Genomic DNA, 12,363 nt, shown 5'->3' with positions numbered 1-12,363 from the left:
AAAATATATTATCAGTTTAAAATATGAACTTGAATCAATCAAATGATCTGTTAATTAGATCCATATACTAAACTATATAAGAATAAAAAACATATCAGGTAAAATAAAACTTAATAGAAAATAAAACTATAAAATAATAAAATGTTAATGCAGCAATCAAAATAAAACAATAATCAAATGCTATACACTCAGCGAAAATTGAATAAATTTGATAAAAGTAAGTTTCGGCTGTGAGTCGTTTCTTTATTTCAGACAAACGAGTTCGTTGCCTGAGTCTTTTGTGTGGGACCGATTGGTTAGCGGGCCAGAGCCGTAATATATCGTTTATATAGATCCCAGATACAGATATAGAGCAGCGCGTTGACAACGCAATCTCCGAGCCGCGCTTTAATCATCTTTAACGGCTCGAATGGATGCAAGTGAAGTGCCCGCCCGTACCTGAAGGGGCAACGTCTCGTTTGCAACATTTCGAGTGCCATTTCAGCAGCGTCATGGCTCTTGCTGGTTAGTTTCTTCGTTAGTTACTTCATCTCTCAGTCTCTTTACGGCCGGCCGCTAATTTCCTTCTCTTCTGCCGTTCCACTGCTTCTTTTTAATCAGCCACAGTTGACGGACGACCTTGCCTTGCAGCACTTGGGAAACTTGCTGTTGTCACAGCCAGACATCCAGCCAGCCAGGGTGCGCCAGGGAGAGGCTGTGCTCCAATTCTCCGATATCGCTTTCGTTCGACCCACATATGCGGCACGCCGGAGTCAACAGCACCGGGTGGTGCAGAGCACTCAGAGGCGAGGCGAGGCGAGCAACAACCCCCATACGTCATCCCATCCAGCCGAGTGCTGCAGTTTCACGCTTGGCAAACGGCGGCGCCAAAGGCGTCACGTGCTCTGGCTCTGCTCCTCGGTGCTCCACTCAGATTTGCGGCGGCTGCTGCGGTTTGTAACTTGAACCTGAGCTGCCATTGGATTTATATTTATTTATATTTATAAAAGAAATATTTTGTTGGCCAATTCAGAGTGTATTATGATTTCAGCAGTCCATCGGTCTGTCTGTTACGGTGAAAAAATTGTCAAAATCCACCAATTAAAATTGGGATCACATTGGTACATAGATCATAGGGTATCAAAAGGTCCGACCCTCGATGAGAGTCTTTCTATCTTGGTGGTGGCTAAAATTGGGTGTATCGGGTGGAAACAAAAGATTTATTACAATAAAATATTTCTGTCGCTTCGGTTTTGCTCGTTGTTTTGTGTCTAGTTTTTGTTTTGTTCATCAAAATGTATTTTTATTACATTTTTTCAATTTCTTTCGCTCGTTTTGTGTGGCTTGCTTCGTTTTGTTTTGGTTTTTGTGGCTTGTGCAATGCCACAGATGTTGATGTTGATTTTGATGTTGCTGCTGCCGCTGCTTTAATAATTAAAACAACAACAATTATGTGCTTCACTCAAATGCGTTAAGTGTTCGTTGCTATTGCTGCTATTGTTGTTGCTGTTGTTGGTAAATCTCAGTTTCGCATGACACTTGCCTGTTGGTTATATAAAAACGGAATGCAATTCGGGCCTCCGTCAAGCATCCACATTGCGCATACGCCATGTCGGGCAATTGCAATCAAACGAAGAGCGGACTCTCGATCTGGTCCGAAAGACCGTATTAATAACAAATTGAAAATGTGACAAAATACCGTGTCAAAAGGGAAAACAAAAGATGGCAGAGATTTTGGATTGCAACACGTTGAAAATGTTTTGGAAATCGACTGGATTTACATTGTTGTATATGTATCTAAAGAAGTTTGACACAGACCTTGGCTGAATTAGCGGCTAATTGTTCAGCTCGAAAGAGCTTATGGAAATTTGGGAAAACATTAAGGAAATCGCTTGCATTGAAACTCAACAAGGTTTTCCACTAAAAACCGCCTATTTCCGAGCTAATCTTTTTCCCGATGAAGCGATTTCCCTTTCAGAGACGCCCCCAAATGCCCATTTGTCTGCCACATCAATTGTAGATTTGCCAAAGAAAAGATTCGGCAACATCATTAAGATAACGTGAGGGAATCGGCAGCGGCTGCAGAAAACTCGGCAACTACCGCCTAAATTTTCCCAATGGAATGTTTGCTTGAACTCGAACTTTTGGCGGCGGTTACCTAATAAGCGCCAGCACCGCTTTTGGGGCTCGAATTGCAACTGCAACCAGTGCAGCAGTTGGCTTCCTCGGCTAACCTTATGTGGGTTTTGCTGCTGGCACACAGACACACTGCAAGCCAGGCAGAGGGAGAGGGGCAGGCGGGTGGCAAGTCAATTAAAGCAACATGTTGCAACCGAACAGGCGACGCGACCGACTGACTTGGAATTGTAAGGCTGTTAGACATCAGCACCACAGCACCACGGCACCATAGGCTGTCTGGCAGGCAGACACGAGGCAGCTGCATTCAACTTCAACTTGGTAACAGGAAGTGGAAACGGTATTGTTGCTGCTTATCTGCAAGGGAGATGCTTCCTTGAGATTTATTTGGCATCTAGCAAGCGGCAAATGCCAAGAGCCATCATCATCATCACGATCATTGACAGTCTTAGCATCATCTTCATCATCATCATCATCATCATCAGTAACATCATCACGATGCTGATGCCACAACATGTTGCAGTTTTTGACTTTGGCTCATGGCCTCTCTCATAGTCAGACGAGACCTTTTTTCCAATTCCAGCTGAATTGAACCGATCGCCGCTACGACGATGACTTCTTCAACTGTGGACTTTTCGCCTTTTTCGGCTGTTATCTAACTTCCGCAAATCGTGGGCTGCGATTGAAATTTTATGAGTTGCATCTTCGCCGTTTGTTGGGCATCGAAAAAGCCCAAAAAAAAAACACGAAAATTTCATCATCCCCAGCTGACCAATGAAAGTACACGACTCCTCGTAGTCGTAGCCATCACCCTCCGAGAGGCCCGAGAGATATGAAATGTGTCTGGGGATGCGTTAAGTTCGTTATTTACGCTAAACCGTAATTAAAAGCATTTAATTTTTATGTTTATTATTTTTTTTAATAATTTTAATTTTTCGTTTCAGTTTTACATGAAGTGTTTTCTTGTGTGGGCTTAATGGGGATTATAATTATGTTTAAGTACATATTTACAAGGCAATTGCGTTTGTGGATAGTTTCCAGATTTCACACAAACACACACACACACAAACACATATGTAGAAAATACCAAAATTTGTATACATTTGTTCGTTGTTTCATTGAATTTTGATTTTATTTTGTATAACTTAAAGACAAAATCGCGCGCATGACTAATTTGTACACTTGAGGAAGAGAGAAGAAGATATACACAAAGGTAGCGAGAGAGAGAGAGAGAGGAAGAAAGAGTGGACGGAAGAGTTAAACAAATATCGAAAACTGAAATAATAATGAAATGTTTTATACAACATGATGGAGTGGGGGAATGCCTTACGAGTTTAAATCTATTTAACAATTTCAACAATGTCGGTTGTACACAATGGTGTTCTGTGGAGGGAGGATGGATGAACAGAGAGTGAAGAAGGGCGACATGGATCAGTTATTAGATATCAGTGCTGTCGCATAGCTTGCGGCTAAACCAGAGAACCCATCCCGCAGATCGACTCAGTCCCATCCGTGACCATGGGGGGCTGGCACCCAGACCTTTTCCCAAACGGGCTTCCACACCTTTTTCCACTCCTGAACCTTCACCTCCTTGACGACGGGCACGTTCACCGACTGCCATTCGTCCTTCCACGCCTGCCGCTTCTCGGTTGCCCAGACCTGACGCTTCTCGGTGCGCCAGATCTGCACCTTCTCCTCGATCCAAGTCTCACGCTTCTCCTTGATCCAGATCTGCTTCTTCACTGTCTTCCAGACCTGAGCAAAGAAAAACACACAGCTAATCGTTGAACTTAATGGGTATAGGGAGTGATGGGGGACCAACCTGAATCCATTCATCCTTCCACTCCAGCTTCTTGTCCTGTTTCCACTCCTGGACTTTCTCGGTTTTCCATTCCTGTTTCTTTTCGGTGCGCCACTCCTCCTTCTTCTCGGTTTTCCACTCCTGTTTCTTCTCGGTGCGCCACACCTTTTTCCACACGGGTTTCCAGACGAGTTTCTTGCGCCACAGATCGTGGCTAGTGTATTCCCAGCCCTCGTGATCCTTGCCCAGGAACTTCTCGCCGGGAATGCCCATTTTCACCTGAGCAGAGTTCAGGTTAATTATCTGGTCCAATCTCGTCCACCGGAAGTAGAGCTGAACTTACCCACTGAGGCTCGAACATTTGCTTCCAGTCTGCCACCTGTACTTCTTTCCAAACAGGCACTTGGATCTCTTTCCAGAATGGGACCTGAACTTCCTTCCAAACGGGGACCTGGATTTCTTTCCACACGGCCACCTTGGTGGGCACCCAAATTGGCTTAGTGATTTTCTTCCATTCGGCCACCTTGACCTCCTTCCAGGCAGGTACTTCCCTCTCCTCCAACTTGGGCTTTTTCACTATTTTCCAATCTGGCACCTTCTCTTCCTTCCAGACGGGTACCTACGGTTCGGATAGTTTGCGATTATCATCTGCAATCTGTGGGTTGAGTGTCCTTGAGCCCTACCTTAACTTCCTTCCAAATTGGCACGGAAACCTTTTTCCACTTCGTTTCCCATGCCTCCTTCTTGATGGTTTTCCACACCTGAACCCAGTCCTCTTTCCACGAGAGCTTCTTCTTCCACACTCCCTCGGGGGGATGGGCAAAGGCGAAGCTTATGACAAGCGCGCAGCTGGCGCCGAGTAGCTGGGGGAAGGCAAATGGTTGGGAAGGTTACTTGATGTTCGTTTACACCGATTTGCTATACAAAGAGTTCACTGTATTTCTCATGATAATTTCAACATTTGTTTGTAGTTTATTTGTGGGTATTTTTAGCACTAGTGTTTTCACTTCAACTGTTTCATTATCATGCAGTTCTTTGGCAGTGATTTTTCCACAATCATCAAGGATTCACAGGGGAGCACATTGGATTGATTATTTTTTTGGGGCGGGCACTGGCAGAAACACTAACCAATAAACTGAGGGATCTCATGCTTGGTATCCCTGTACCACCAACAGCGCGTCAAAACAAAAGGGAGCTGATGTGTGCCTCCGATGAGGTCTTCTATGAACAATATTCGCATTTCCCTACATGCACATCTATTTATATTTTGAATGGGTCTCGGTCTCGGTCTCGGTCTCTGAGACTCCAACTCCAGCGCCAGCGTCAGCGTCGACAGCAGCCGAGACAGCGACAGCAGCAGCGGCAGAAGACCCAACAACAATTTGACAAAACAAAAACTGTAACCAAAGCAAAGCTCTCTCTTCTCTCTGCTCTTCGGCCATGTTCCATGTGCAAAATGCACGCAACCTACCGTCGAAAGCAAAAGCGAAAACCGCAAGAGAGTGAGAGTAAAGCGGCGCTGCCTCTGCCTCCAAGCTCGGCTCCGCTCCCAAGCTCGGCTCTGCTCGGTGCTCTGCAGCACAAGCTCCAGCTCCAGCTCCAGCTCCAGCTGATGAATTCGAATTCGGATTTGGTCTTGGACCCCTCCGTCGATGACTGCGCGGATTTTCCCAAGGTAAAGCGGAGCCTCGGCCGCAGCTTCAGCCCAGGTGTACCATACCGTCCAAAAACAATGCCAGTGTATTTGGTGTGCTCTTGGACTCAAGTATATGCGTTGGCTTTCGAGTCGAAGTCAAAGTCCGCCCTCTTCACAGCAATGGAATGGATGGTCCACAGCTAGAATGTGACATACCAATAATTATGTTGTTGGCAGCGATGATTTGTACGAGTACTCGGACCCTACCACTACTATGAAAAGGTACACAGGGAGAAAAGAAGAGTAAAAGTAGGTACTACTAAGATCCCATTAATTAGAATAAAAGTAAATGAGTTAGAGATCTTAAAAAAAATATTTAAATATATATAAACATAATACAGCCACAATCAATTGGTACTTTTTTTCTTCACTGTGTCATTTAATTACACATAAGCACTTATTAGTACTGTTGCCATTAATCAACATCCATAAACAAATTCAATACGCAATTATGGTAAATCTTGCCATCCTCAAGACGAATCGATCACTTCGCGCCGTGCATAGTGGTTCACCTCTATCCATCGATAAGGTCAATTGCTGTGGGTGTTTGTCTAGTGCTGCCCCGTGCCCACAGCTAAGTAGTGCTAAGCTACAAGAAATTGGAGCTACGTGCCCGCATTTTATATGGCACGATTAGCCATGTACGACTCTGCCACTGCTCGTCGAACCTGAGTGCCAAACAATTAGCACAGTTCAGTTGCAAAATGATCGAAATAAGAAAGAAAGACACCGCCGACTCAGAGGTAGAGGCAGTGGCAGAGCCAAAGACATTTGGCCAAGCTAACACGCGAGTACAACAACAAAAGCCATTTATGGACGGGACGGGACGACCCTAGCTGCTGAAATGGCTAGCGACCTCCGCGAACGGGACGACGTAGCATGAAGACGTAAACCGTAAAGCCGTAAGCCGTAAGCCGAAAGCCGAAAGCCGCCGTCTGGTGGTCGTACTGCTTCAGTGGCTACCGGGGGGCCAAATGTACTTTTTAGCATGGTAATAAGGCCAGCGTTTTATGAACACCCAAATAGCTTGGACATTAGGTTTTGATAAATGCGCCAAGACCAAACAGTTGGCAACTGTTTTGAACTGCAATTAACACTCGAGAAACGGACTCTCAGACCGCAGAAGATCGCAAAAGATCGGCCGCTGGGGCTGACCCTTTGAGACGATCCGAATGCCTCGTAAATAATATGCACAAATCGAATCCGACAGTGTCCACAATGTGGCCACACCACACCACACCGCAGACGAAGCCGAAGCCGAAGCCGAAGCCGACGCCCCAGACCAGAAGTTACATCACACCCGAAGGAGGCAGGGGCAGAGGCGGAGGTGGAGGCAGACGCTTGAATTGGCAGTTGCCAGGCGAACGGCCTTCAATGCAGGCACTGCAAAAGGAAAGCAAGCGAAGACACAACCCAACACAACACAACACAACGACATGTTAAACCAATTTATAAAAACCAAAACTCGAAATTAGGTAAAAAACCACCAATATACGTATAATGAAGAATGTGCAACAGGCTCTGCTTCGACTCGACTCGACTCCCAGCTCCAACTGTCGTGTCGTCGTCTGGCTGGGATTTTACTTTTGCTCTTTGCGCTTTTTGTTTGGCAAAATGAAATTGAAATTCCTGAAACGTGCCCAGCGGTTTGGGCGACTGACTGCGGCGGACTGGCAAATCGAGTTTGGTTTTGGCCACTAGCACCAGTCGAAGATGTCGTGGCTGGAGATGGAGATGGTGCCCAAACTGCAATTGGAGGATGGATGTATGGATGTATGGATGGATGGATAGATGGATGGAGGAGCTCTGGAAACACCTTTCGCCGCAGTCGTCGTCCCTGTTCACCCAGTTGCATAATTTACGGCATCTTTTTATTGATCTGAACGTTTATATATTTAGGTTATATAGTGCCTTGCCTTATATTATGCCGCTGTGATGTGACTCCGATCAGGCGGACAGGTTTCAGCTTCAGTTAGCCATTCATGGATGGGATAGGAAGCGTGTTAAATTGGCTGGAAAATGCCTTGGGAAAAGCATTTGTGGATTGGCTTAAGAGAAAGGTTGGGTGGGCTTACAACAAGGGAAGTTAATGTGTATGTGGTACGTGCAACAGTCGAATGTTTTAATCAATTTGTCAATTGCACTTCTTGACAATCAAATGCAAATGCATTTCCCAGACACCGCTGAGCGTATACCTAACTTTATGGCAATTACGCCCCATTGAGTGCGGCTCTGTTGCAACGCGGCTGGCAGCTAGAAATATCTTGCACTTATCTCGCGAACAATAAGCCATAAGACAACACTCTCATCGCATGGTTAACCTTCAATCAGGCTCTCACTCTTCTCGGATCAGGCCTAATCCAAATGTGACCGCCGTAACGGAGAGGGGTAATGGCCTCCAAGGCAGTCTGCAACGTCATCGTCATCGTCGTCATCTCATTCGACAGATTGCGCCTGTAATTGCTTGTGGCTTTCTTCAGTTGGCACTTGGCTGCCCCAATTCGTTACGTGTTCGAGCAGGCAGATCGAGCAGGCGCTCTGGAGCGGCAGGTGCTCAAGTGTTGACGTTAATGTCATTGTTGCCGCGGCTCGGCTCCAGCATAGCTCGGCTCCGATGGTGTTGACCCACATACATGGTAAATGAACCGATGGCTAATTGCAGCTCCGATCGGCAGGGGCTCGAATGGGAGTAAATTGATTTCATTGCAGTTGCATCACCCCGCAGGCAGCCAATTGGAGGCGGTGGGTGCGTTTAGTCGGCTTAAATGCAACGCCAGATTAATTGGCCAGGCAACTGGAGTTGAAAGTGCGTGTCCATTTGGCCGGGGCAGGCACCAGCGGATTAAGCAGCAGGTGGCCCCCACAGGCGAGCGGCGCCAAGTGTTAATCGCAATTCGAAGTCTGCAAGGGAAAGATGGGCAGTATGCGAGAGGCACTTCACTGCTACGAGTACGAGTACGAGTATCTTCGCCAAGGTCGACAAGACTTTGAGTTAACAACATGTTGAGCACTGGCCACAGGTGCGGGTACGGGAACGGGCATGGGTACGGGTACGGGCACGGGTACGGACACGGGAACTGGTAATGGTATTAACGGTTATTAATAGCAGCAACAACAACAAGAGAGGCCTCCCTCCATCTGTGTGTGTGCTGTCTGTTGCAATGGCCATTAAACAAGAAGATGCTGAGCCGCAGACGGAACATTGATTATGGCTGTCGTCCTTTGGACACAGCAAGACACAGATACAGATACAGATGAAGACCCAAAAAAAAGATGCATATCGCTAGCTACCAGCCCCATACTGGATCTGAGCCGAAACCGGCTTAGTGGCTCAGTGGCTCTCTGACCATTACGCAATATTTGGCCAAAAGCGAAGCTAAGCCAGCCATCTTATTCACACAGTCAGAGGTCTCGCATTCCAATTTGCGTAGACTCGTCGCAAAAGTTCCCCAAAATGTTGCTGTTGCTGCTGCTGGAGTTGCTGCCAGCCGCTCCTGCACCATGCTCCATTCCCCATGTTGCATGCGATTGGCATCCAGGCAGCTGCACCCGCTGCATTTGATTTCCTCATTGCTACACGGCTGAAAATACATATACGCAGTGGAAAAGAGGGATTGGCAGTTTACTGAGATGGGATTGAGAGAGTTCAAAAGGAATCAAATAGATATATAGATTCATATTTGATAGCATTATCAATCCAAAGAATGTTCACGGGCTGACCTTCGATCCTTCTCGAATTTCGTCCAGTGTACGTAAGCTGCAGTCCAGCTCGCGGATTGGTGATGAAGACACCGGCACCTGAAATGGGACCTGCCTATGCAGTATGTTATAGCACTTTGACAAATATTGCTAATTAAACGTCATATTATACATGCCACCTGGCCACCTGGCCACCCGATTGGCTAACTGGGGAGGTGAGAGGCACACAGCAACCGGAGTGGGGCAGCAGAAGCACCAAAACCAGCTAAATCTCCCCCACTCCACAGCGGAACTACTTAGGAGACACATCTTCTTCGGCTTCCTGCAACACAATTGGATGTTGCGCAATCGGGGGCCGTGACCAGCCCCATCGATATGAGGTGGACTGTGAGGGGCAAAAGAAGATGCAACCGCATTACGTGAGATCCCCTTTCACTCTTCTTCATCATCATCAATGTTGTTGTTGTTGTTGTTGTTGTTGTTGCTGTTGTTGAGTGTTGGTGTTGCCGCCTTTCCTTGGGAACTGCCTATCCCTCCCACCCTCTCTCTTTCCAGCACAACGACTTATGAATGATTACCCGACGGGCCATCGCAGGTGGGCGTAAGGGAAGCCATCCAGTGGCCACAAGCAGGTAGCAAGTGGCTCTATAAGAAAAATTTACTGATTGCCGTGCGTGCGAATGGCTCTGCTGCCTGGTGTTTACATTTTTGCTCATTAATACGCAAATTCATTCAACTCTTGTTTTTACGGTTTTTATTGGAGTGCGACTGCGACTGTGACTGCGACTGCCTCTGGGACACCAAGTGTAAGTGGAGTGAGTGCCTGCCAGTGGCTGTTGCAGTTACACTTTGTCGCGCGACCAAAGATACAATTTGCAGTGGCCCATAGTCGTACAACCATCAACACTCCTCGTTGCGGCTGTTCCGCCTGCAGACAGCAGACTGCAGAAAAGAGCCACCGATTCGGTTAGGTATCCCAGATACAAGTGGGTCTCTAAAACAGTGAAAGACCGCACATTCATTTTCCGAGTTTTCCACACCAATTAGCTCACTTTCCCACTCACTTCGAGTCCGACTCCGAATCCGAATCCGCTGCTTCTCCCTTATATAATGACATGTGAGAGAGTTCGCTGTGCTTCTGATTTTTGTGGCAAATTCACGCGGCTTGAACCCCCACTTGTCCGGGTCATGTAAATCTGTGAATTTGTTTGGGTTTAGGTACTCATACTCGAAGAGTTCATGAATGTAACCCTTGGCTTAAGTCCAGCTCAATAATTTATGAATGCGCAAATATAATTATATGTCCAAAATCATAGAGCAATACCTATATATGTACATATGTATATTCAGATATGCATACAGCCAGAGAAAACCTCCCAAATAGTCACTCTTAGATTTAAATTTATTTTATGCCTTTATTTGATGCCATTAGTGAGAAAAATTTCATTGACTACAAATATATTTTTATTCTTTCATTTTTTTATAATATTTGTAATTTAAAGAATTTTATATTTAGATTACATTTGTAATGAATTTTTATTTAAAATAAAATGAATTCTATTTAATTTCAATAATGTTTAGTATTTGAAACTCTTATATTGAATTTAAATATTGGCGTGTTTCTTTTTACTATGCCATTTTTCTCTCTGTGTAGATCAATGCTCTGCAAAAATTATTATGCACCTGAACTAAGGTTTTTATCCCATGCACCTAATAATCGTTTACCACAACATTTCCTTGTCCAAAATCTAAAAATAATAATACGCTTATTCTTTATCGCCTACCCTACCAAAATTCCACTGTGATTTTATAAAGATAGTCGTGGTTTTTGTTTTCTCATTTGCCACAGATTGACAGGCAAGGCATACGGTGACGGTGGCGGTGACTTGAGGCAACAATGCCAACAAGGAAGTTGGAAGCGCATCTTCCACGCGCGCCCAATTATGACAAACGACAAACAGTGCCGTGTCACCTCCTCCTCCTCACACGTCACACGAGCTGCAACACCTGCGACGGCCACGACAGACTTTGGCATTGTCATTGCCGTTTTTGAAGACGCAACAATGTACCTAACTGGAACACCAAACTGGCAACAAGCAACAGGCAACAGACAACAGGCGAGTGGCGGCCGAACAGAGCACTGGGATTTCGACTGGCGGACAGACAGCTGTGTGTGTGCGAATTGTGTTTATGGCTTCAGCTTTAACGACATTTTGTTGCAAGTCGCCAACTGTCAGTGGTTCAGTACAGCAGCTGCAAGAGCGCCAAGGAAAACCATTCTGCCCTTGACGTTGCACAGTCCGATTGCATCTGCCGGAGAATGAGGAACATTTCAATCTGATTGATTTACGTTTAGTTGTATCTCAAAAGGGATACCCTCCGAAGGCTGTAATCCATCAATGTGCCCCTGTGACATAATAATATAACCTAATATAACCCAATAACGAGCGCAAAAAACTGCACAACAATGTCCAAATCGAACCTAATGGAATTTCTGTTGAGCATTTTTACGGAAGTCCGATGAAGAGGAAGTCCAACGCTCCCTCGATTTCATTCTGACAAAAGATCAGCTCATGGAAGAGACGAGTCAAAGCGAACTCTCTGAGATGCCAAATCTCGGAGACGACGTGGCCCGGACGATAATGCCGTCGGTGTTGGAGATTTCGAATAGCAGCGCAGATCACAAAGCGCTGTGCCACAAACTAAGCAGGAAGACGATGAACAAGGTGGAACGGACTCTTTTGTGCGACTTGATTATTGATTACTTTACAAATCTGCAATTGAAATTGGAACGCAAAGTATGCCTGGCGCTTAGCAAGGAAGTGACACTTCTCTTCCCTAAGGAAACCGAAGAAAAGTGGTGTCCGAAAAACCAAGGCGGTTGCATTTACAACCGCATACAACATCGCAAACGGTTTGAACTAATTTCCCAAGTGCCTCTTCCCTTATCGACCTTATCGAAAAGGAAAAAAACAAAATTTTAAGGAAAATAATTTAATTTAAGTTTTTTAATTAGGGTAATATTTAGTATTAGTATATTTAGTATATTTAG

The 12,363-nt window shown here is 45.6% G+C and overlaps 1 protein-coding gene across 1 annotated transcript; it reads right to left on the bottom strand.

The window, feature by feature from the left end:
- Positions 1–3,052: 3,052 nt before the first annotated feature.
- On the bottom strand, positions 3,053–5,192 carry LOC4803488 (golgin subfamily A member 6-like protein 1). The gene is made up of 5 exons (XM_001360168.4): positions 5,045–5,192; positions 4,600–4,779; positions 4,260–4,535; positions 3,938–4,195; positions 3,053–3,870 (listed from the first exon to the last, which is right to left on the bottom strand). The coding sequence occupies exons 1-5, from the start codon at positions 5,063–5,065 to the stop codon at positions 3,616–3,618; spliced, it is 990 nt and encodes a 329-aa protein (XP_001360205.2). The 5' UTR covers positions 5,066–5,192; the 3' UTR covers positions 3,053–3,615.
- Positions 5,193–12,363: the final 7,171 nt, after the last annotated feature.

Source organism: Drosophila pseudoobscura, chromosome 3 (genome assembly GCF_009870125.1).
Source record: "Drosophila pseudoobscura strain MV-25-SWS-2005 chromosome 3, UCI_Dpse_MV25, whole genome shotgun sequence".
In the NCBI taxonomy this organism is placed as follows: domain Eukaryota; kingdom Metazoa; phylum Arthropoda; class Insecta; order Diptera; family Drosophilidae; genus Drosophila; species Drosophila pseudoobscura.
This window is presented reverse-complemented; position numbering and strand designations above follow the sequence as displayed.